A 26,511-nucleotide genomic window follows, 5' to 3' on the forward strand; every position below is an offset into this window, starting at 1 on the left:
GTCCGACAAGAGACCGACACGAGAACTCATGCGAGTTATAATATATATCGCAATCGAGTGGAGTACAGGAAGGGATGCTACTCCATTCTTATAACCATTGTAGAGTATGCTACGGAGGATAAAGGCCTCTCCAACCTAATTTCCTTTCCAAATCGAACCTGACTTGACTCGGCCTTCCCGCGCGAAGGCCACCTCACGCCACCTTCTCCCCGACTCATCCATCACGTCGAGCTATCCTCCCCTGGTCCGGACGGACGTATTCACTCGCCGTGTGTGATTCGCATCGGGTGCTCGAATGCTCGAATGCCTTGTTGACGTACTGCGGGGTTAACAAAGGTTAATCCTGGGGCCGTTTGGCGCGCCATGATTGCGACTGGAAATCGTGGTTTAGAACCAAATCGCGTTTTCCAAGTGAAACATGTTTGGCGCGCCGACTTTGAAATCGTGATTTGGGTGGTGATTTGGATCATTCAGAACCGGAGGGGTAAAAAGATTAGGTTAGAGTGTGATTAATAATCAAAGATAAGAGCTAGGGCAATGCGGGAGGGGCTAGGTCAGGGGTTGAGCGGGTTCTTGCAGGGATCCACCTGTAACCCTAATTTAACCTTACCTGTTTTTTTCCCAACTGAATCCGGGGAGGGGGGGAGTATGATACGATAATCATTTGGCGAGACGTGATTCCCAAAATGTGATTTCAGGCAAGTGCGGTTGAGTTCAACATGCGATTTAAGGAAGCCGGATCTCGATCTCAACCACCATCGCGGCCTGCCAAACATTCACTTTGTTTGGCGATCAGCGATGTTTCGCAGAGTTAGGGCCTATTTAGATGTCACGGTATCCGCTGCTTATCCACCTTTAGCCAAGGTTTTGGATATGATCGCAAGTGCTGGCTTTGGTATGATACCGTGCGTTCGGGGGATAGCATTTGTCCCCGCCGAACCAACATAAACAGGTTGGCAAGGGGCCTGATTGGGCACATTCACAGCAAATTTCGCCACTTTAAAAGGTTGATTGAGTGTTTTTAGCCAAGCTCCTATACCGGTCCCCTAACAGAGGCCGCTCCGGATACTACCCACGCAGTAAGATATATATACACGCATTATCCTCTCACAATTTAAGTGCCCCTGACCCTTTTCATCATGCTACGGCTTGCCAAGGGTTGGGATATTGTCGAGCGGCGCTCCCGAGGCGGTTGCCTTAGAAAATTGATGGTAATGATGACCCTGATGTGGTGATGGGGCTTTGCAGCCTCCTGGGACCTTCATTTGGCAATGGCGCGTGCTCCAAATCAACCATGAGACATTACACGCATAAAATGACTTTGAAATCAAGAGCTTGGGAAAATAAGATCCATTTTCCGATGACCCACCAACATTTAAAAAAGGGAGGGTTTTTTTCCCAATGTTTGGTGGGAAACAGGCCACCCACAGAGACGTTTCGTCCCCTCCCGAAAGCGAGCAAAAATATCTCTCCCCGCCCGTGGCCTGCAAATAGCGAGACCGCGAACGTGAGCAGAGCAGCCAAGCACCGCCCATCGATCGCAAAGTAATGATAACGCAAGGTTTTCCTACCCCACAATTGATGTACTCTACTGTTCTAATCTGTCACTCTACAGTCTGTCGCAGCTCCTTGCCACCAAAGAAATCCATCCGGCGGTCCTAGCGATCCGGTCCGTCAATCTTGGAGGCGGGCGAGGCGGACTGTGTGCCGAAGTGCTCTTTTTTCATTTTTTCATTCATTTTTTTCATTCATTTTTTTTATTCTTCCCGACGCCCTACGTCTGATGGGCCAAGGACTTGACTAACTCCAGGCCCTGCACCCTCTACGACGTGGCAAACCCCCCCAATTGGCCTCCGCCCAATGCTGTATCATACGATAGCACGCCACTTTATTTACTCGTCACTCGGAATGTGAATTCTGATTGTAAACTCACCCGACCCGGTCGCGCCGTACACGATTCCTCTCAGCAAATACTTCACCATCCTGTAACCTTTGGAATATGGTTCCCACCACGGTAGTGCTCCCGCGTATTGAATTTGGTTAATCGTTAGTGGGTTCTTAACAACTCTTGAGGAAAATGCAGACTCGTTATGATATTCAGTGCACACTTGAATCAGGGGTAGTGCTTTAGTAGGTATCATAGCTTGATATCATAGGTATTCTGATCCTCAATACTTAGGTAAAGGGGGTAAAGACCCTGATGTATTCAAGTCTATCTCCTCCACTTGGGGAAGAAAAGAAAACAAACTAAGAACCAGGGCAACATGCTTGACCCCGAAAACCTGCCGAGGGGTTCCGGTGACATGTGCGAACCTTCGTAGCTATGGTGTGAAGGGAACAATTATAGGTTGTGAGCGCATAAATATGCATGGCATACCGAAATATTACAAATACCAAACAAGATGGCAAGATATCTAATGATTCTAATCCAAAGAAATAGCAAAATGTATCCTGTATGTAGTAGATGTTTGTGTTCTATTGGTGGTCCAAGGTGATAACCAAGCATAAATGTATACGTCATGTCCGAAGAGATAAACATCCAAAGCAAATCAAGAGTTTCAACACCCTGGGCTGTGAGATGTGCTGGAGGTTTTCGTTAGTTGAGGTAATAGATAAAACTGGAAATTTTATCCCCGAGAAATGGGTATATTCACAGAATGAACTTCGAGACCCGCGTCTGGCCAATTCGTACCTGTACCATGATACTTGTTCCGTTTTGGGAATAGATGTGGGCAGAATTGGAATCATGAGACATCACTCGTGAAATCCCGCTGCCACACACCCCCTCAGCTACCCCCTTTAAAAAAGCCGCTATCTCATCCCGTAGGACCGGCCACCCCGAGGTATAGTAGAGCACTCACACCCCGCTCCAAAAATGACCTCTCGTTAAACGCTACTAACATACAAGCGGCCCTACGGTGGCCACTATGACCAACCCCTCTGACAAATCCCAAGACTAACTTGGCCACAAAAATCCTTCCTGCCCTAGTCGTGTTCTATGTAGATGAGACAGGTTGGTTGGAGGTTAGATCTATGTAGTGTAGGCGGCTACTGGTGTCATGTTGGGTTCTGGGCCCGGAAAAGGTGTGTTGCCTTTGCCGCGTCGGTTGGAGATGGCACGAGATGACGCAAAGGACGGGGGTGGGAGGGGAGAGAATGATAGCGGCTGATAGAATCGATTGATAGATGGGGGAAACGCTCAATCGCGCAATCTCTTCCCGCATGTAATTGCTCGCACGACAGGTCTCATCGCGGGTCCCCATGCTCGTCGGCTGCGCTAAGGTTCTCGTTTCTCGAGAAGAAGGCTCGGCGGAAGACATCCTGATCCCTTCCCACATGCTTCCAGCGTATGCCGTGTTATTCATCATGCTCAATCCCACTGCTCAATCCCACTGCCTCCCATTTGCTATTTCGGCCGGGGATGAGACGATTTGACCGAGGGTAAGTTCTAACCGAGGATAAGAGTATGACCGAGGATATTCGGTACCTCCACATGATATGAGTAAGACCTCCAAACGGAGTTGTCGTAGGAGTTGTCGTAGGAGTTGTTTGATGTGTAGGACTAACCTGTAGTCAAACGTAGAGGCATCCGAGTAGTTGATATAGGTCAAGAGGGTTAGGGTTGTTGAGTCTTTGCTGTAGGGGTAAATATGCGGCGAGCAGCCAGGGGAGATTTCCGTCCAACAGTCATCTCTGCACGAAGTTAGCAGAACTTCTATCGTAGTTCGCGCGATTAATTTTTTTCCCGATACCGGCAACGGTAACTCATCCGAATACCTTGCCCAAGTGCGTGTCAATTGCCTTTAACGCGGTTCCCATACCTCCTTCGACATGCAGCGAGTGCTACACCGTAGCAGTTCTAGCTGCAGTTGTTGGGTCCAGTCCGCTGGCCACTGAGTCCGCCGGATCCCTTCATATCTTCACGGCTGATGGCAACGTATCATAGGATAAGTTAACCCTTTGTATGATATCACAGGAAGTAGGGTTCGGAACTCCTTGCGGGACAGCGGGCCACCGGTAGGATATTTGGATTATCGGGGCCGGGTAACCGAGGCGTCACTGTTCAAGACATGCCAGTACTGGTACGATAATTTGCCGATAGCTGAGGTTGACAGGTCGCTTGTGTTCCCATGAGGCTCGGCTCACATCAGAGTTCGCTTAGTCGGGTTTAGTGGCCGAGAAATCGCATTTTTTTCCCAAAGTTAATAATCTGGCGTCCTAGCAAGTGCCCCGCATTGGGGCAAATAGGCTCGCCTTCATTCACTCGCTCGCTACGATAGCTACGGTACCCCAACAACCCTCCCGATCCATCCAAGCAACCGGATAGATGCCCCGTTGATCATGGCCTCCGACCTTATAGCCCACCACTACCTCCACACCGCCCCCTCACACATCTCCCACCCGACGCCAAAGCCCTTCTTGGCGACCCCGATCCCCCCATCGCACTTCACTTTGTACACCGCTGCGAGTAACGAAACTGTGGAGCGCGTCTGGCTGATCTTGCATGGAGAAACCGACATCCCGAACCCGTCTGAGCAGATGTACGCCCTCCTCGCTACTCCGCCGCTCGCTGGCAATCACCGAAAGCTCATGGTGAATACATACGACAAGAGAATTGTTCAGTGGGCCATCGGGATTGGGAACCGTGCCATGCGCGTGGACTTGCTCTACGAGATGGTTCTGACGCCGGGGGGGATAAAAGAGCAGAGGGTTGTGAAAGGGTACAAATTGGGGAGGGGGGAGAGCTGGTTTGTCGGGGAGTTTCCCGCTATGGCTGGAATTGTAAGTGTTGGCGGCGAGGAAGTTTGGGTTGTCACGACGGATGGGCGGGAAGGTGGTGAAGAGGTGGTTAGTTGGATGACGGTTGTTAGGGGCCAGGATGGGAGGAAGAGTTATGTTAGCACCCTTGAGACCAAGGAAGGTTATCGGAGGTTAGGGTTGGCCAGGATGCTTTTGGCGGGGTTCCTGAAGGGGGAGAAGGAAGAGGTTTGGATTACCGTATTTTGTGCTAATTGGGTGGCAGTGGAGATGTATGTGAAATTGGGCTGGAGGACGAAAAGGTGTTTGTGGGCTGTGGGGCATGGGGGGGGTGAGGTTTAGCTTATCTTAAGTGTTTGGGTGGGGGTTGAGTAGTCCTTAGGCGACGCCTAGAAGGTGGTGAGGAGATTGGGTTATCAAATTTGCAATTTTGATCTCAGTGGTGGGTATTTGTGATTTTGCTATTTGTGGAGTGGGTCGAAGTGGATCTTGAAGCACAGACTGCTCTATTATGTCGCCGAGAGGAAGATATGGAACGAGTGACTTGCTTTGACAACACGGTTCAATAGCCCAAGGAAGTAAAGCGCAAGGTGGCAGCTCTTAAGGACTGGCCCTAATCCTAGGTGGCTTGTCGCTAGTTTTGATCGCTTCTCACTGCTGTCGTGGCTAGTGGGATTCCTCTACCTAAATTTGGGATTGGGAAATTCTCCCCCGCTCAGTAGAATGATCGGGTAGATCATGGTTAAAAAAACACCATTCGGTGGGCACTTGGCTCAGCATAGCTCTCATCTTTCGACTGTAGCATGTCAGCCAATTGAGGCTACCCATTTGCGGCGTAAGATAATGAATACCCAGATTTTGGGTTTCTTCAGTGTCCGAACTGGGGCACAACACGTGACCAGTGTGTTGCCTACCAGCTCAAAGCAAAGTTGGTACTACCCGTATTTTTCCATACTGGGATAGTGTTGGTGGCACAACGTTCGGATGGATTGATGTGCCATCATCAAGTAGAGAGCAAGGTTCTGGGCTGTGCAATCAACCCCGCTTTTCCTCACCAGCCAGCATCTTCGTCAATCGCCCTCAGGCTAACAGACACTATACTTTCTATAGACCTTCCGGAAAAGAACTGAAAAATAATGTCTCAACTTGGTAGTAACATGAACTCTTTCAACATTTCGAATAGCTTCAACACTAGAGTTGCAGATGAGGAATCAAAAATCCTAGCTTGGCTATCACCTTTAGAGCCACGGGTACGGCATCACGATATCCGAACTCAGAGGGTGGAGAACGTGGGTGACTGGTTGCTTCAAACCAAGGAATACAATAGTTGGCGCAACGGGAGAGAGAAGGATGAGTCACACCGCGCGGGCTTGTTCTGCTACGGTAATCCTGGAGCCGGAAAGAGCTTCATCACGTAAGAAGAACGATCTTTGGAGCACGGGGAGGAAGGGGTGTTGCTGACAAGTCGCGGTGCTAGTTCGCTGGTGGTGGACTCTTTATGCGACTGGGCCAGAGAACAAAATATTGGCGTCAGCTGCTTTTACTTCGATTTTGCTTCCCGGAAGGAACAGTCCCCGACAAACATGTTTGGCTCTTTGCTCAAACAGCTTGTGAGTGGGCTGGAAGAAATGCCGAAAGAGGTAGTGGAGGAATACCGAGAGCAGAAAAAGGTCATTGGTGGCCGCGGACTAGAGGTTTCAGGAATTTTGAGGATGCTCCAAACTGTTTCGTTTGCGCACCACGCGTTTATATGCATCGACGCTCTTGATGAATGTGTGCCGGAGAATCGATTCGAGGTTCTTGATTCCCTAGGTCAGATCCTACAGAAATCGCCAAACATGCGGGTATTCATGACCGGAAGACCTCACATCAAGGGTGAGGTTGAAAGGCAGCTTGGTGGAAGTGCGGCAAGTCTACTGATAACACCTACGGAACACGATATCGTTATGTATCTGGAGGCGAGACTCAAAAAGGACACAACACCGGAGGTGATGAACAGCGAGTTGAAGGAAGATATTATGAGGAGTATTCCCGAAGGGATATCAGAAACGTATGTAGGAGCGAGAGGCCCAGCAAATCCACCTCAGGTCGTTTGCTGACCTATATATATGGATCTAGATTCCTCTTAGTCTCCCTTAATATCGAGGCAATCCTGCAGGAAACAACTGTCCACCAAAGGCGGAGGAGACTCGGGGCGATGACCGATCGGTTAGGGCTAGGGTTAGACGAGGCATATGGTGCAACTTTGGAACGGATAAGAGCACAAAATGGGGAAAGATCAGAGCTTGCTATGAGGACTCTGATGTGGATATGCTATTCGGAACGGCCGCTTAAGGTAGACGAGCTCTGCCACGCCCTCGCTGTGGAGATGGGGTCCGCGGAATTCAACAGCGATAATGTTCCTTTAATAGGTACATTGATAGGTTTCTGTCAGGGACTTATCATGGTTGATAAGGAAGCTTCGATTGTGCGATTGATTCACCATACCCTCCAAGAGTACCTCACCTTTTATCTCGATCTTTTCCCGAGCGCTCATTCAACAATCGCGGAGACGTGTTTGACGTACCTGAATTTGCGGCGCGTCAAAGCCCTCTCTTCTCATCCTGTTACTGATTTGGGATGTGTGCCCTTTCTGCAATATGCTTCTCGACATTGGGGGACCCATGCAAGAAAGGGAATGACAGATCATGTGAAATCGCTTTCCATGGGACTCTTGGGCCGGTACGAGAATCACATATCCACTAAAATGCTTTTGGAGACCTTCATGGCGCCCGAGTGTAGCGAGGGTATCAACGGTCCTTCACAGTTCACTGGAATCCACTGTGCGTCGTTCTTTGGAATTGGTGAGTTGGTAACAGCTTTGATGGAAAGGAATGGTTCAGGTATCAACAAACGAGACTGTATGGGTGTGACACCACTGGTATGGGCCGCCGCGCAGGGGCATATAGAAATGGTGAAGCTACTGCTCGAACAGAAAAACGTCGACCCCAACATACCAGATAAGCTGGGAAAAACGGCGCTCTCGTGTGCTGCCATATTAGGGCATGAGGGAGTGGTGAAGCTACTACTCAAGCGGGAAGGAGTTAACCCTGATATGCCAGACAAAGGGGGCAGGACACCAATCTGTTGTGCCGCCATAAAAGGGCACGACGGAGTGGTGAAGCTACTGCTCAAGCGGGAAGAAGTCAACCCCAACATGCCAGACAAGAATAACCAAACACCACTTTTGTGGGCTGCTTGCAAAGGTCATACGGGAGTTCTGAAGTTGCTGCTCGCGCGGGAAGAGGTCAGCACCACTATGCCAGATAGGTGGGGCAGAACACCACTCTGTTGTGCTGTCATCGGAGGGCATGACGGAATCGCAAAGCTCCTACTGGCTCGGGACGAGGTCAACCCCGAAACGCCAGATGAAGGGGGAGTAACGCCACTCTCGTGGGCTGCTATAAAAGGGTATGAGGGAATTCTAAAGCTACTGCTCGAGCGGGAAGAAGTCGACCCCAACATGGCAGATAAGGATAGCCAGACACCACTTTTGCGGGCTGCCCTAAACGGGCACGAGGTAGTTGTGAATCTGCTACTTGCACGGGACGAGGTCAGCCCTAGCATACCGGACAAATGGGGCAGAACACCAATCTGTTGTGCCGCCATAAAAGGGCACGACGGAGTGGTGAAGCTACTGCTCAAGCGGGAAGAAGTCAACCCCAACATGCCAGACAAATGGAGCAGAGCACCAGTCTTGTAGACTTCAAGGCGAAGAAACGAAGTATTAATGAAATTATTACAAGTCCATGAGTTCGTACCCACTAGCGCAATTTGATTCTGGGGGGTTGTCACCTCCCTTTCATCCTCGCCGTCAATGAACATGTACATGTGTCATTTCCGCACTCATTACTTCGGCCGCCCCGATCTTTTTACTACTGGTATAATTTCGCACCCGGGGCGTGCTATACCTTCTTGCCGACACAACCATTACCCTACCTTTCTTCTCGCTGATCAACTATCAGTCCCACAACCCGAGCCCGCCACTTTTCTTCCGTTGGGATAGGGCGCGGTGAATCTCCGGGAGAGTATATATACACCTCTCTAAAACATACCGGTGTTTGCTTGTGTAATTGGGTGAAAACTGTGAATTGCTGGTCATAGTGTTTGACGCGGGACGGGTGAGGGACGTGGTCTCATTCCTCATTTTGCACATATCACCGTATCGATCTTTTTTGCCTGTCGTATTAATCCTGGAATTTTACACCCTTTCCTTTCCCCCGAATGCATTTATTTCGTATTTTTTCATCCTTTCTTTCGTGTTTTTCCCATCTCATCTTTTCGCATTCCTCCGCATAACCCATCAGTGGGCGGATACATAGACATCTAGATAGATACTAGGGGTAGACATACGGTGCTTGGAATATCCTTTTGCGATGGATCATGAAATTAGTGCCCACATTCCCGACACCACCAGATGCTCCTGGAAAAATTAAAAATATTGTAGAAACTGACAATTTGTGGACCACCTCACTCGGTGGATAATTTAGAACCATAGTGTCCGATATCTTCGACTCGAACGACTCCGGTGACTCCGGGGGAAACTAAAGGAAAAGCGAGAGTAGCAATGACCTCATCAATCATTGGAGGGACTTTCAGCAATTGGCGCATCACTACTCCCACACAAATATACTACTTCAAGCCTAAAGGGTGTGAAGATAAAATACCCGGCTTAGACGACATAGCCGCTGAATAAGCAACAGCCAATCGAAAGCGACCCACTCTATCACTAAAACGAATGAAATCTAATATAAAGGAATGTGTTAGAATGTGGATCTAATGTTGCTTTTTTCTTGTAAACTTCTATGCTACCTTGCGTAATGCTACGTCCTAATAATTTCTTCATGTTTGTTTTCCCATCCCGCACCTTATATTTCCTCTCTCCCTTCCTATCTCGATTTTCTCTCATTTGGTGCTTTTCTCCTTGATGAGGCGGCCAAATAAAATCTGATCTCCTGCATTGTTCAACCGTTTTCCTCAACAGAATGAGACAGGACCAGGAAAGTGAAGTGTGTTAGATCGAGGAAGAAGAGGCTTGTAGACGATGGAAGACAAGACAATATATTCAACGATGCAGAGGGGTCACGACGGGAGTGACTTTCTCTAACATTGCGGTTCAACTGTCGAGGGAAGTGGTAAGGAGGCGACAGCTCTTCAGAACTGGCCCGGGGTGGCGCGGTTTGTCACCAATCTCGACCGCTTCTCACGGTAGTCGTGGCCAGTGGGATTCCGCTACCTAAATTTGGGTAAAGGAAAATTCTCCCCCCCCTAGAAGAAATATTGGGTAGATAATGGTTAAAAAAACAGCATTCTGTTGGGACACTTGGCTCAGCATATTCGAGTAGATCTCGCTCTCTCTCCTTTAGCATGTTAACTAATGGCGCCGTCCATCTGCTGCATAAGATAATGGAGGCTCAGACTTGATGATTACTAAGTGTGTGGGTGAATGGTGGCACAGCACGTGACTAGTGTGCTACTGGTAGTTGGCTATTAGCAGGAAGAGAAGTGCGACAGCCGGTATTTTTCCGTTCTGGGATAGTGTTGGTTACACAAATTTCGGATGGTTGGATTGAGCTATCATCAAGTATCACTGTACTGTACTCGTGATTAGAGAGCAAGGTTCTGGGCTGTGCAATGAACCCCGCTTTTCCTCACCACCGAGCAGCTTCAACCAGACAAGGTGGGCAGGACGGCACTCGCGTATGCTGCCATGCGGGCGCATGAGGGGGTGGTAAAACTACTTCCTGAGCGAGAAGAGGTCGACCCCGACGTGCCGAACCAGGCGGGCGGAACACCACTCATGTTTGCTGCTGCATGTGGGCACGAGGGAGTGGTGAAGCTACTGCTCGAGCGGAAAGAAGTCAATCCTGACATGTTAGACCGACGGGGCAGAACACCACCCATCTATGCTGCCGCAAATGGGCATGAGCCAGCGGTGAAGCTACTGCTCGGGCGGGCAGATGTCCACCTCGACATGCAGAGCCCAGTGGGCAGAACACCACTCAGGTATGCTGCCATAAGGGGGCATGAGGGAGCGGTGGAGCAGTTTCTCATGCAGCGGGAAGTCGGCCCCAACTGACAAAGACGTGAGAACACTACTGCAAGGGTTGACTTCAGATTCCGACACATTGTAATAGTCTCAGATACACTCCCGGAGAACCATAGCGTTTGATAGCTTTAGCCCAGACGACTCCGATAACTCCAAGAGAAACTAAAGAGAAAGACCTGATGCCCGAACATATAGGGAGAAGAGTAATGACCTATACATCATTAGAGAGATCTTCAGCGTTTGGTGCATCACTGCTCCCACACTAGGAGATGCCCCAAAACGAAAAGGGAATAAACACAATCAGCTTAGCCCACGGAGCCGCTGAACAGTAAAGACAATCAAAAGCGTCCTGTCACTAAAATGAATGCAACTCAATATAAAGGAATGAAATAGGACTCGGAAAATAATGTGTGAGAGATAGAGGGGGAAGAGGTTTGCAGACAACGGAAGACAACATATTCGACAACGCAGAAAGGTCTAGACACGAGTGACGCTCCATGACATTGCTGTTCAACTGCCGAAGGAAGTGGTGAGGAGACGACAGCTCTTAACGGCAGGTCCTGAGTTTAAGCGGTTTGTTGCCCATTTTGATCCCTTCTCCCCGTGGGATTTTCTACCTAAATTTGATTTTGGAAACTTCTCCCCCACCCGGTAGAATTATCGGGGAGATCAAGTTTTCGCGGGCGGCCGGCCTGCCCTTGCGAATACTGGGGGGATCGCGGTTAGAAAATGCAACATTCTGTTGGGGTACTGGGTCCACATAGCTCTCATTCTTTCTATTATACTTTAGCATGTCAGCCAATTGAGTCTGTCCATGTGCCGCGTAAGATAATGAAGGCTCAGAATTTGGGTTTCTCGAATCTCCGGGTGAATGGTGACACAGCACAAGACTGGTGTGCTGGTAGGCTACTGGCTCGGAGTGAAGTTGCTACTGCCGGCGCTCTGGGGCGTCGCTGGTTACACAAATTTCTGAGAGGATCAGATAGAGAGACAAGGTTTTGGGCGGTGCAACGAACCCCCCTTCTTTCATCGCTAACCAGCTTCATCAACCAACCTCAGGTTAACCGAGATCTCACTTTCTATAGAATTTGAAGAAGCGGGGAACTGAGAAATGATGTCTCATCTTATAAGCAATAACATCAATTCTTTCAACATTTCGAATAGCTTCAAGGGTGGCGTTACAGATGAGGAGTCAAAGGTCCTGGCTTGGTTATCGCCTTTGGAACCACGGGTACGACATCACGATATCCGAGCTCAGCGGGTGGAGAACGTGGGAGACTGGCTGCTTCAAACCAAGGAATACAGGTTTTGGTGCAATGGTAGCGAGCAGGATGAACTCTACCACGCGGGCTTGTTCTGCTACGGACATCCGGGAGTTGGAAAGAGCCTCATCACGTAAGAAAAGCTTTCTTTGGGGCACAACAAGGGAGAGTGGAGGGGTGTTGCTGACAACTCACAATGTGCTAGTTCGCTAGTGGTAGACTCTATATGCGACCTGGCTAGAGGACAAAATATCGCCGTCAGCTGCTTTTACTTTGACTTTGCTTCACGAAAGGAACAGTCCCCGATAAATGTGCTAGGCTCCTTGCTAAAACAACTCATAAGTGGGTTGAAAGAAATGCCAGAAGAGGTGATGGGGGAATACCGAGAGCAGAAAAAGGTGATTGGTGGTCGAGGACTAGAAGTTTTAGGAATTTTGAGGATGTTTCAAGCAGTGTCATCCACAAAGCGCACATTTATATGCATTGACGCTCTGGATGAATGTGTGCCGGAGCACCGAGTCGAGGTTCTTGATTCGCTGGGCGAAATTCTACAGAAATCGCCAAACATGCGGGTATTCATGACCGGAAGACCTCACATCAAGGGTGAGGTTGAAAGGAAACTTGGTAGAAGAGCGGCGAGTCTACTGATTACGCCTAGGGAACACGATATCATAATATACCTGGAGGCGAGACTAAAAAAGGACACAACACCGGAGGTGATGAACAGCCAGTTGAAGGAAGATATTATGAAAGGTGTTCCTGAAGCCATCTCGGAAACGTATGTCGAAGTGGGGAGGCCCGGGAATCTGCCTTAGGTTGTTTGTTGACTGACGCGAATTTAGATTTCTCCTAGTCTCCCTCCATATCGAGGCAGTCTTGCAGGGAACAACTATCCGTCAAAGGCGGAGAAGGCTCAGGGCAATGACGGATGGGTTGGGGTTAGGGCTAGAGCTAGATGATGCATATGGTGTAACTTTGGAGCGGATAAAGGTACAAAATGAGACAAAATCGGAGCTTGCGATGAGGACTCTGATGTGGATATGCTATTCGGAACGGCCGCTTAAGGTAGACGAACTCTGTTATGCCCTCGCGGTGGAGATAGGATCCTCGGATTTCGACAGCGATAATGTTCCTTTGATAGGTACATTAATAGGTTTCTGTCAGGGACTTATCATGGTTGATAAGGAAGCTTCGACTGTGCGATTGATCCACCATACCCTCCAAGAGTACCTTTCCTCTCATCGCGACCTTTTTCCTAGAGCTCATTCAACAATCGCGGAGACGTGTTTGACCCACCTCAATTCGCCGCGCGTCAGGGACCTCCCCTCTCATCCCCTTCCCGACGTTGGAGGTTTGCCCTTTCTCAGATATGCTTCTCTGCACTGGGGAGCCCATGCGAGAAGGGAAATAGCCAATCATGTAAAATCGCTTGCTGTGGTGCTCTTGGGCCAATACGAGAATCACATATCCGCTAAGTTGCTTTTGGAGACCGTCGTGGCGCCTGAGTGTAGCGATGATATTACCGGTCCTTCACAGTTTACTGGAATCCACTGTGCATCCTTTTTCGGAATTGTCGAGTTGGTAACAACCTTGATGGAAAGGAGTGGCTCGGGTATCAACAAACTGGATTGCGTGGGTGCGACACCGCTAGTATGGGCCGCCATGCAGGGACATATAGAAATGGTGAAGCTACTGCTTGAACGGAAAAATGTCGACCCCAACATACCAGACAAGCTGGGCAAAACGGCACTGTCGTGTGCTGCTTCAAGGGGGCATGAGGGAGTTGTGAGGCTACTACTTGAGCGAGAAGAGGTCAACCCCGATATGCCAAACAAAAACAGGCGAACTCCACTCTTATGGGCTGCCGCAAATGGACATGAGGGAGTGATAAAGCTGTTACTCAAGCGGGAAGAAGTCAACCCTGACATGGCAGACCAAGAGGGCAGAACACCACTCTTGTATGCTGCCGGAAAGGGGTATGAGGGAGTGGTGAGGTTACTTCTCGAGCGGGAACAAGTCAACCCCGACTTGCCAGACCAAGAGAACGGAACACCACTCTCTTGGGCTGCCTCAAAAGGGTATGAGAGAGTGGTAAAGCTCCTCCTTGAGTGTGAAGAGGTCAATCCCAACATGCCAGACAACGACAGCCGGACACCACTCTTGGGGGCTGCCGCAAGGGGTCATGAAGGAGTGGTGAAGCTGCTGCTCGAGCGGGAAGAAGTCAACCCCGATATGCCAGACGGCAACAGCCAAACACCACTGTTTTGGGCTGCCGCAAAGGGGCATGAGGGAGTGGTGAAGCCATTACTCGCACGTGAAGAAGTCAACCACGACACACCAGACAAACGGGGTAGAACACCGCTCTTGTGGGCAGCCAGAAAGGGGCATGAGGTAGTGGTAAAGCTACTGCTCCAGCGCGCGGAGGTCGAACCCGGCCTGCCCGATGACAACAACCGAACTCCTCTCTTGTTGGCTGCCGCAAATGGGCATGAGGGTGTGGTGAAGATTTTGCTCGAGCTTGAAGCAGTCACCCCCGACATGTCAGACCCAGAGGGCGGAACGCCTCTCTCGTGCGCTGCCTCAAACGGGCATGAGGGAGTGGTGAAGCTGCTCCTTGAGCGGGAAGAAATCAACCCCAACATGCCAGGCAAGGCGGGCAGAACACCGCTCTGTTGTGCTGCCAGAAAAGGGCACGAGGGAGTGGTGAGGCTACTGCTTGAGAGGGAAGAAGTCAACCCCAACGTGCCAGACAAAGGGGGTAGGACACCACTGTGGTGGGCTACAAGGCAAGGATATGAAGGAGTAATGAACCTGTTACAGGTCCGTGAACCCACATCAGCCGCCCCGATTTGATTCCGAGAATTTATCGCTTCTCTTCCATCCTTATCTTCCATCTCGAACACGCTCCCTTTCCTCCCTTACTACCTCCGCAGCTCCCGCCGTTATACCAGCGGTATAGCTTCACAAGGTGTGCCATACCTTCTTGCCGATATCGCCATCACCCTTCCTTCCTTCTCTCTGATCGCCTTCTATCAGTCCGACAACAAGGTCTCGGAGCTTTTCTTCCGTCGGGATCCGACGTGGAGTGAGTCTCCGGGAGTATATATTCACCACTTAAGAACTTGCGGGTATTTCCTGGTGTAGTTAGGTGAATATTTGCAATCGCTATTCACAGTGCCTAGCGTGGAAAGGGCGAGGGAAAATAGTCCTATTTTGTTACCTTGCACTTATTACGGCATTGATATTTTTCGTCCGTTGTATTCATTCCTGATTCTATTTTCTCCTTTACCCACAAGTACAATTATTCTTGTAATTATTCTCTCTTTCTTTCGTGTTTTTTATTTCTTATTCTTTTCTCTCCCTGCGTGCTTTATTAATCGGTGGATGGGGTAGATAGACGGATAGATAGATACTATGGGTAGACGTCCAGTACTCCAAATACCCTTCCGGGATAAATCATAAAATTAGCGCGCACATTCCCGACGCCACCAGATGAACCTGAGAAAATCGAAAGTAATCTAGAGAATTATGCATTGTACAGTATACAACGTCACTCGATGGATAATTCCGGATTCAGCCTACCCCCACCGATACTTCCACTCACCCAGTCTTCATCTATCCGTGTATAACGTTAGATTGATTGACATGAACATACCTTGATTTTCTACTTGCGCATGTCCTCTGTCTTCTCAATGGGAGGTGACTAGCGATAGCTACCGAATTCAGCACCCCACTTGACCAATGTGAAGTATATCAATCCTCTCCTGAAGCTGGCATTGGTGAAATAGAAAGGCACTGCACAACGGGATGCCTCAGTAAGCCGAACGGACCCTGAATGCGCTGCAACACATCCGAGCGAGAAAGAATGCGAAAGGTATGCGAAAGGCGTGTTTTGGGCAAGATGGTGATTGGTAAATGGGTAGGATTGTGTGGTTATTGCGGGGAATATAACTTTATCAACAGGCCACTTCCCAACAATGCAAACAAGAGTATGGGAGGTCCACTATCGTGATAAGGAACTTTGGCTAGCCCTTTGAAGTGAGCGAGTGAGGGAAGTCTCCCACGTTTACTAAACCCTGTCGGCGTTGAGCACCTCGGACCGGACCTCCAACTCAGCGCTTTTCTTTTCCACCCAGGCACAACGCCCATCTTGATCTTGCCACCCCCCGGCTCCCATTCAGAAACCCTTGTATGTCATGATCCAGCCGAGCTAAGAGTGTCCGGTGAGATCAGAATGTTGCCCTATGGCGCTGTCACGTGTTATACGCGTCACTATGTACAGTACAGTAGACTTGCCGTGGGACACTATGCCCACTGTTTTGATATGGTGGGAATCAGTGATCTTAAGTGGTCAGTCCGTCCGGCTTTGAGTATGGCCGGACCGACCCAGGCTTTTTCGTGGACAGCTGTGCCGGACTTTGGGAAAGCGGCTCTTCCAAACCAAAGCCGGGCCCGGCCTGGGTCACCTGCAGGTCGATGTTTCAAGAGATCACTTGTTTCATTACTAATAAATATTTTATTATTCGACAGGATTAATTTTTCGCAAAGTCGCTCGGTTAATATATATTCACCCAAGCTAGTTAGAGAGTTGTGAAGAATGGTATAGAGTGTCTTGAGGTTAGACAGTATATTTGGCTATCATGGTGGTTCATCGGTGGATAACATAGATTTGTCTTAAGCAAGATATAGCGTTGGGGCATGTTGCTACTATTATCCTATTCCGAGTGATTTAAAATTTGAATGGAAATCCTGCAGGCCGTCAATAGATATCTTTAGGTTACCAGGGCATCTGGCGGCTTTGACCTGTGTTGCGCCAAGACTCGACCCGGCCGTTGCCCGGGCGCCGCCGGGCTTTGGCTGCCACTGAGAATTTCGACCGGACTGACCCAGGCTTTTCAAACCCAAGGCAGGACCGACCCGACTGTCGACCCGTGGCCCGGGCCATGGTCCGGACTGGCCGCTTGGGATCACTGGTGGGAATTAGATGGAGCATCCCGATAAGTTAACCCTGTGTGAATGTCCCGATTGGAATTTAGGGAGTGATATGGGATGTCCGATATGAAATGTGGTGGACGGAACGCAATAGGCCTAGTGGGTCTATGGATACTGGTATCTTTATAGTTGGGTTCTTTGCGGTATATGGACAGACTGCAGGATCAGTGGTGGGATGAAAAAGTTAACCCCCCAAGAAAAGATAACCAAGCCACTTTCGCTTATATCATATGATACTGATAAACACTCGTTTCAAAATATTCTTTATTACTTCACCGATGACGGCCCCTAGCCGAGTGACTTTCTGTGAGACCACCGTGTGACGCCCGATGGAGTTGTGCACGAGGCGACAATTCTTAAGGTTCTCCAACAATCCGTTAGAAATGTCTCAACGGTGGGCAAGCAATACTTTTCCGCCGGGTAAGCTGGCTCGGCGTAACTCGATGAATTGAGCATTGGATGATGAAGGCATCCGAGCTGGGTGGGCTGGCAGGACACAGGCTCTAAGCGAAGTAGACTATGCTATTTTTCTCTTCATACAGCGTCGGTTGCACAAAATTCGGATCGAGTGCTAGTCACACCAATTAAGTTAGTCAAGGATCTCGGCTGTGCAATAAGTTAAATCCCACCTCTCCTCCCTGCCGCTTCGACATCGGGTGGGCACCTCTCTTTCTACAACACTTCTGGAAGCGAAGAACCGAAACAAAAACAAAAAATGTCCCAAGTTTCTAGCAATAACGTCAACTCCTTCAACGTGTCGAATAACTTCAACCTTGGTGTTGGGGATGAGGAGTCAAAGATTCTAGCCTGGTTATCACCTCTGGAGCCACGGATGCGACATCACGATATCAGGGCTCAGCGGGTGGAAAACGTAGGAGAGTGGCTACTTCGAACAAAAGAATACAGGAGTTGGTGTAATGGTTGCGAAAAGGATGAATCCTACCGTGCGGGCTTGTTGTGCTATGGCCATCCGGGAGTTGGCAAGAGCTTCATCACGTAGGAAAAATGACCTGTGGAGGGTGCAGAGGGAGAGTGTTGCTGACAAGTCGCGATGTTAGTTCGCTAGTGATAGACTCTTTATGCGACCGGGCTAGAGGAAAAAATGTTGCCGTCACTTGTTTTTACTTTGACTTCGCTTCCCGGAAGGAACAGACCCCCGTAAATATGCTGGGTTCCCTGCTCAAACAGCTTGTTACTGGATTGGAAGAAATCCCGGAGGGGGTGGTGGAGGAATACCGAGAGCAGAAGAAGGTGATTGGTGGCCGAGGATTAGGGGTTTCAGGAATTGTCAGGATGCTCCAAACCGTCTCGTCTACAAAGCACACATTTATATGCATTGACGCTCTTGATGAATGTGCGCCGGAGCACCGAGTCGAGGTTCTTATTACCCTGGGCCAGATTCTGCACAAGTCGCCAAACACGCGGGTATTCATGACTGGGAGACCTCACATCAGGAATGAAGTTGAGAGGAGACTTAATGAAGGAGCCACGAGCCTACTGATAACACCCACAGAACAGGATATTGTCATGTATCTAGAGGCAAGACTTGAAAATGACACAACACCGGGTTGAGGGAAGTTATTTTGAAGAGTATTCCTAAAGCCTTCCTCGAAACGTAAGTAGAAGCGAGCAGACCCTGAAATCTACCTCAGGTCATTTGCTGAGCAATATCAATCTAGATTTCTACTGGTTTCTCTCAATATCGGGGCAATCCTGCGGGAAACCACTATCCGCCAAAGGCGGAGAAGACTTATGGAGATTACGGATGGGTTAGGGCTAGGGCTAGGGCTAGAGGATGCATACGGCGCAACTTTGGAGCGGATAAAAGCCCAAAATAAGGCAAAGTCAGATCTTGCGATGAGGGCTCTGATGTGGATATGCTATTCGGAGAGGCCGCTGAAGGTGGACGAGCTCTGCTATGCCCTCGGTGTGGAGATAGGGTCCACAGTTTTCGATAGCGACAACGTTCCTTTAATAGGTACATTGCTCAGCTTTTGTCAAGGGCTTATCACGGTAGACAAGGAGGCTTCGACTGTGCGATTGATCCACCATACCCTCCAAGAGTATCTTTCCTCTCGTCCCGACCTTTTCCTTAAAGCTCATTCAACAATCGCGGAAAAGTGTTTGACGTACCTAAATTCGCAGCACATCGATGACCTATCTTCCCATCCCCTCACCGACCTGGGACATGTGCACTTTCTGAAATACGCTTCTCTGCATTGGGGGACCCACGCGAGAAGGGGAATGACGGATTACGTCAAAGGGCTTTCCATAAGACTCTTGGATCAGTACGAGAATCACATATCCACTAAATTGCTTTTGGAGGCCATCGTGGAGCCCGAGTGCAGCGAGGATATCATCGGTCATTCACAGTTCACTGGGCTCCACTGTGCATCCTTTTTCGGAATTGCCAACCCCAACATGCCAAGCCAAGAGGGCAGATCGCCACTTAACTATGCTGCCACAAAAGGACACGAGGGAATAGTGAAGCTGCTACTCCAGCGCAGAGAAGTCAACCCCAACATGCCAGACAAACAGGGCAGAACACCACTTATGTATGCTGCCGCGAGTGGGAATGAGGGAGTGGTGAAGCTGCTACTCGAGCAGGGAGAAGTCCGCCCCGACATGCCAAGCCATCACGGCATAACAGCACTCTTTTATGCTGTCGCAGCAGGGCACGGGGGAGCGGTGAAGCTGCTTCTCGAGCAGAGAGAAGTCGACCCGGACATTCCAGACCAAGATGGCAGAACACCACTCACGTGGGCTGCAAGCCGAGGACATGAAGGGGTGGTTAAGCTGCTGCTCGAGCGGGAAGAGGTTAGCCCCAGTATTCCCGACCAAGAGGGCCGAACACCACTCATATATGCTGCTGTAACTGGGCATGAGGGGGTGGTGAAGCTATTGCTCGAGCAGGAAAAAGTCAATCCCGACATGCCAGACAACCAGGGCAGAACATCACTTATGTATGCCGCCGCAAATGGGCATGAAGGAGTGGTGAAGCTACTGCTCGGGTGAGATGAATTCAACCCCAATTTGCCAGACCAAGGGGGCAGAACACTCTCTTGGGCTGCCGCAAATGGGAATGCGGGAGCGGTGAAGCTACTCCTCGAACGAGAAGAAGTCAACCCTGACGTGCCAAATAATGATGGCCGGACACCACTCACCCGGGCTGCAAGCCAAGGACGTGAAGCTACTCCTCGAGCGGGAAGGAGTCAACCCAGGCGTGTAAGACCAAGGAGGCAGAATACCATTCTCGTGGGCCTCAAGCGGGGGTGCAAAAACGTAGTGAAACCGTTACAAGTCCGGAAGCACGCACCCACGAACACAATTTGATTTCAAGGACCTATGACTTCCCTTTCTCTCTCTTCTATCTTAAACATGTACTATTCTGGCGACATTACTAACTCCCACCTTTCTGCCACCAGTACAGTTTCACATCTGAGAGGCGCCATGACTTCTCATTCACATCCTCCTAGCAGTCTCGCGACATGAGCTCCGGACTTTTCCTCCGCTGGGATCGGGCTTGGCAACTCTCCGGCAGTGCACATACATCTCTCTAAGACTTGTAGGTATGTGATTGTCTGATTGGGTAAATCTCTGCGACCGGCTGTTCCCAGTGTTTAACGTGGAGGGACCGAGGGGATATAGTCCGATTTTGTTATCTTACGCTTATCACTGTATTGAACTTTTTTTTGTCTGGTGGAATCATCCTCCGTTACATCTTCTTTTCCCGAGGATGTATTTATTTCATATTTTTTCTTTCGTTTTTTATTCCTCTCATCCCTTTCTCCCCAGAACGTAATCAACGGGTAGATAGATAGTTAGATATTTTCAATAGCCGTGTAGTACTTCGAATACCCTTCCGCGATAAAACATGAAACTAGTGCACACATTCCCGACATCATGACACACTCAATGTTGAAGTGCCCATGGGGCATGCGGTCAGGCGGATATGAGGTGTGCGGAAGGATATGTGGTTTCGGTTGATGTTTGCTGCCATTGCGGATCATCTATCTAGTATCATATTAGGGTTTGTGGTATTTCTTTCACGTTAGCATAGGACATAGGCTCCACGGTTTATGGAGGAATATGAGATATCAGGGTGGCTCTAAGTTGCCGATGATCGGAGAGGAACTTGATTTGTCAGGTTGGTGTTTTTCTTGAGAGTTCGTTGAGTTTCTTGAAGTTCCGGAGTTGGGGAGTTATATATCTCCTGCCATGTCCTTATCTAGCATGAGCAGTAGCGCATGCTTCTTCCACTTTTCATCTCCTATATTTTCCGTCCGCTTCGTTCACGGTGATCATAGTCCTACCTCTATCACCCAAGACAAACTATCCCCAAAACCTCTTTGTTCATGATGATTGTGGAACGTTGTCCGATCGCCAAGTGATTACTAACTTAGTGTATAAGTACGGATTTCCAAGAGGATACAATAAATTTAAGCTTCGGTATATCACTTGCTCCGTACATTTTTTGGTTATCTCTCCTGGTATTAAAGTTCTCTCCTGCGATGCGCGTTATTGCTTTATGAACTATTTTAGTTGCTTAGAGCACTTTGCCCTTGGCGCACTATGCGGATTCACGCTGCAGGGATGCACCGGGTTGCCGGATGGATAGTGTTTTCGGGGTTGGTGATGAGGATATTCCCAAATCTATCGCGTCCAATCCTTTCCCTACGATTAGCTATAATTTATGATAGCCATTCAAGCATCTGGTAATTTCAATTTCTTACCCGTTACCAACCTCGGAAACTTGGGAGTTCTCCTTTTCCCAAAAAAACTCTTTCTGTTTTCTCTGCAATACGGTTTATGCGCTTTCAGAGGTTCTGATTGTTGATGCTGGAAGTGCTTAAAGATGGATGAAAAAGTATGGAACGCAGCGGAGTGACTGGGTGCAGTTGAGGGGATGGTAGAGTATATGCAGGCATGACGGTGTCATGAATGGAAAAGCTCCGGAGAGCGAGTGTTATTTTTCTATGTTTCTGTAAGAATGGGAGGTTGTGGGGGATGTTCTTTCCACCCTCCGTCGCTCCATGGTCGAATGCCACGGAGAAGCAGAAACTTGTGCTGAGAGCGCGAGGCTGTCTCGGGTTACACTCAGTTTTGTTATTATAAGTACTTTTAGTTTTTGCGGATATGATTCTTTGGTGATGGCCGGGGAAGCTATAAATAGCGGGGGTTAAGTTACTGTCACTCATCCATGCAGACCATTCCATTTTAGTGCACATTAGTCCTCTGCCCACGCTTGGGGGCACCAATAGGGTCGAAAAAATTAAAGATTTTCACAAACCACCCTGGTGGCTTTTACTGGGGAGGGAACTACTAGCTGGTTACCCTCCTATTTCGCTTACCTCATAGTCGGGAAAACCAAGTGTGATGCAAAAGCAAGTGTGGCGCCCTGGTTTTTTTTCTTTTTTCGATATGCTTATACCAAAAATCGCAGATGTGGGGAAATGCACTATTGCGCCTAGCAATATAAACTCCCCGTTGGACCGAGTACACATTTTTAGAGTACTTTTTTATTGTAGTTGAAATAGTTGATATTGGTATGTGGGTTGTAACAGGAATGACCGCTGTCATGGGGATGTCAAGAGGGGATAGCTGACAGAAATTTCTGGAAAGCGCACGGTACGGAAAACGTTATGGAGTGTCAAAATCCGGAGGTTCGAGAGGCTGTGCCCGACCGGGAAGCTCAGATATTATGACTGCCATTGCTGTTTATCTATTATGAGAGCCGCATGAAAGGCTACAGGGGTTGACTTCGAATTTCAATGGAAAAATGGTCCCGAAACGAGTGACTTTCTGTGACTTTCCTGTTCAGTTGTTGGAGAGCGATGCGGAGCTGGCAGTTCTGGGGAATGGTCCTTGTTGTACACTTTTTGCGGCCAATTTTGATCTCTTCTTGCTGCAGTCGCGGCAAGTGGGATACCTCTCTACCTGAATTTGGTTTTGGAGAATTCTCCCTCGCCCAGCAGAAATATCTTGTAGATCATGGTTAAAAAAACAGCGTTATGTTGGGACACTCGGCTCAGCATAGATCTCGCTCTTTCTACCATAGAATGTGGGCTAATAGTGGCTATCCATGTGTGGCTTACAATATTGAAAGCTCTGACTTCGGGCTTATTGACTGTGGGGGCGGATGGTGGCAAAACACATGACTGCTGCGCTGACAGAGCTTGAACCGAAGTGCAAACTTTACTGCCGGTATTTTTTTCGTTTTGGGGCGGTGCTGGTTACACAGATTCCGGATGGGTTGAGCCATCATCAGGTGGGGAGCAAGGCGCTTGGCGGAGCAATGAACCCCCCTTTTCCTCACCACCCAGCAGCTTCGTCGATCTACCTCAGGCTAACCGGCACTATATTTTCCATCCCTTCGCAAACAAGTAACTAAAAAATCATGTCTCAACTTGGCAATAATAACATGAACTCTTTCAACATTTCGAATAGCTTCAAAAGTGGCGTTACAGATGAGGAATCAAAAGTTCTAGCCTGGTTATCACCTTTGGAACCACGGATACGACATCATGATATACGAGCTCAGCGGGTAGAGAACGTGGGAGACTGGTTGCTTCAAACGAAGGAATACAAGAGTTGGTGCAACGGTAGCGAGCAGAATGAGTCGCACATGGCAGGCTTGTTCTGCTACGGTCATCCGGGAGTTGGAAAAAGTTTCATCACGTAAGAAAGACGATCAACGGGGCTCTGTGAGGGGTGTTGCTAACAAGTCACGATGTTAGTTCGCTAGTGATAGACTCTTTGTGAGACATGGCCAGAGGACAACACCTCGCAGTCAGCTGCTTTTACTTTGACTTTGCTTCCCGGAAGGAACAGTCTCCGATAAATATGCTAGGCTCCTTGCTCAAACAGCTTGTGGGTGGATTGGAAGGAATGCCAGGAGCGGTAATAAAAGAATATCTAGTTCAGAAAAAGGTCATTGGTGGCCGAGGACTAGAAGTTTCGGGAATTGTGAAGATGTTCCAAACAGTCTCATCCGCACGCAGCACGTTTATTTGCATTGACGCTCTTGATGAGTGTATGCCTAAGCATCGATTCGAGGTCCTTGATGCCCTGGGCCAGATTCTACAGAAGTCGCCAAACACGAAGGGTATTCATGACCGGAAGACCTCAGATTAAGGGTGAGGTTGAAAGGCAACTTGGTGGAAGGGCGGCGAGTTTGATGTCGTTGTATATCTGGAAACAAGGTTAAAAAAGGACACAACACCGCAGGTGATGAATGCCGGGTTAAAGGAGGAAATTTTGAAGAGTATTCCCGAAGCCATTTCGGAAACGTATGTACAGTGCCTCGTCGGAAGTGTTCGTGATCGTCTTATTAAGCAACCTCACCAAAAATGCCACCTCGTCAACTGCCACCTTGCTGATCGCGCGACCGTATGATACCTGCCCCATACAATATTTACACCATAATACCATGATCCTCTATTTGAATAATTCTTTAATTTTAATTTCCTCTGAATTTCCAATCATTAACCGATCCGGATATAAATCAAAGCCAAAAAAATGAAACTCAAAGACCACTCAAACTGAAATGACCAATGTGGAAAAAGGCATGATCATCAGATTTTTCCACTGACTCCGGAATATTGTTCTGGTTGCTCAAATTATTGGCCAACCATGGTCAACTATTAAAAGCTTCCTCACTCGTGCATGTGAGCGTCTATTCTTGGATAATTTAATGTGTTTGCAAGGTGCTAATCACATTATTGGTAATAGATATGATAGTTGGCAGGTGGCCTGCTCTTGCAGAGAGGAGGCGAGAGCTGAGAACTAAAGGAGGCTTTGAGGGTGTACTGAGGAACAAAGAAGTAACTGTTCAACCAAGTATATTAAAATACTGTCTGTCAAAGTCTGCCTTTTCTATCGTAGAAACAGGCAGTCTTTAAATACACAAATCTGTTCATGTCTGGCATGAATGAAACTAATCAAAGGTATCAAGCGATACTCTTTGGTGAAACAAACCAAGTATCAAAACGATACATAAAACAAAACATAATACAAAACTAAGTATCAAAGTGATACTTAAAACAAAACATAAAGCAAACTAAGTATCAAACGATACTTAAAACAAACCAAGTATCAATGCGATACTTAAAACAAATCATAAAACAAAACTAATAGCCGAGTACCCGTACCGGTTACATTTCCTAAAACAAAATAACTGTTTAAACAAACAAAACCTAATAATCATCAAAAGCGGAGTCTGAGAAACTAAAACCTTCAGTTTCCGCTATCAGCTCTTCATCATAAGTGTCACACTAGGGATAAGAAGAAATTCTAAGAAAACACTTAGACTCAAAGAAATGCAAATCACAGTAGTCACGAATACCAGATTCATGCTGTACATCAACATAAGCGTTGTCCCAATCAGGACAGTAGTCTATTCAGAAGATTTTGAAGTAGTCTTCAAGTTGGATAATATTGTGGTTCAACAACAGTCCAACAATCTGTTACCACAACCTTAAGTTAAGTACCACATAGTTTGACATCATTATGGTATTCGGATAGAGGATGGTGATCAGATAAGGTTGTTGAGAGCCTGCTCTATAGCTTAATTTTCCACATCACTGCTTTCGAATTCCGACTCAAAATATGGTGCCCAAAACCCATCTCTAGCTTCGAGTTCTATCTGCCATCGCTCAGTCTCTGGCATCGTTGGTGTCCAGCATATTGTCATATAATTTATCGTTGGAGGGAGGGATTCGTTTGGTATGTTGTCTTTCCACCAATGATTTACCATATCCATTGAGTGCTCTAGTTCTTCTAGTGGTTCCCAGCTGTTTTCACACGTTGGGTATCCTTTCTATTTGACCAGGAACTGATCATTCCTATGCCACAGGCGGTGGTCTCGGATTTCTTCAACTTCTCATTCATTTTTCTTATCAATGATGATAGGTGTAGGTTGGAAGTGGATTCTTCCAGGGAACTTGGAGTCGTAATTTGGGTGGAATTGTTTGACAGCAGAGGTGTAGAAAAAAGCAGTATTGCGGCGGTACATGCATCCATCCATCTGGACAGTTTAGTTTTCAGTATACTCGTCAAAGGATAAGACCTTGAAAGGTCCTCGCCATCAGGTTGGTAGTTTCTTGCTGCGTCCAACATTCGTAATCAACATGTTTCTATGTACTATGAGCAGATAACCAGGTGGAATAGGGACATGTTTGCGTCGTCGCTTCTGAGCAGGAGTGGTGCTTCGGAATCGGGCAGCTTTAACAGATTGGAAGGCATCATTCCGAATTGCTTGATAGAGGTTTAGGTTGTCATCGGAGGCAGGGACTGAGGAGTTCTTAAATAGTGTTGTAGGTAGGAGAGGGTATTGGCGGCCGAAGATTGCCTTGTATGGAGACATGCCCAAGGTGTCTGAATATCCGGCATTGATATATGCGGTGAGCTCAA

General features: G+C 48.3%; 2 protein-coding genes; one reads left to right on the top strand and one right to left on the bottom strand.

Annotated features, from left to right (window-relative positions):
- Positions 1-2,685: 2,685 nt before the first annotated feature.
- On the bottom strand, positions 2,686-3,263 carry GSTUM_00001357001 (uncharacterized protein; the record flags this gene model as incomplete). XM_002838787.2 has 1 exon in its annotated part: positions 2,686-3,263. One exon carries the CDS (start codon positions 3,261-3,263, stop codon positions 2,997-2,999), a length of 267 nt encoding a protein of 88 aa, XP_002838833.1. The 3' UTR covers positions 2,686-2,996.
- Positions 3,264-4,253: 990 nt separating this feature from the next.
- On the top strand, positions 4,254-5,257 carry GSTUM_00001358001 (uncharacterized protein). XM_002838788.2 has 1 exon: positions 4,254-5,257. The coding sequence occupies exon 1, from the start codon at positions 4,342-4,344 to the stop codon at positions 5,098-5,100; it is 759 nt and encodes a 252-aa protein (XP_002838834.1). The 5' UTR covers positions 4,254-4,341; the 3' UTR covers positions 5,101-5,257.
- Positions 5,258-26,511: the final 21,254 nt, after the last annotated feature.

The sequence above is a fragment of the Tuber melanosporum genome (assembly GCF_000151645.1).
Source record: "Tuber melanosporum whole genome shotgun sequence assembly, scaffold_281, strain Mel28".
In the NCBI taxonomy this organism is placed as follows: domain Eukaryota; kingdom Fungi; phylum Ascomycota; class Pezizomycetes; order Pezizales; family Tuberaceae; genus Tuber; species Tuber melanosporum.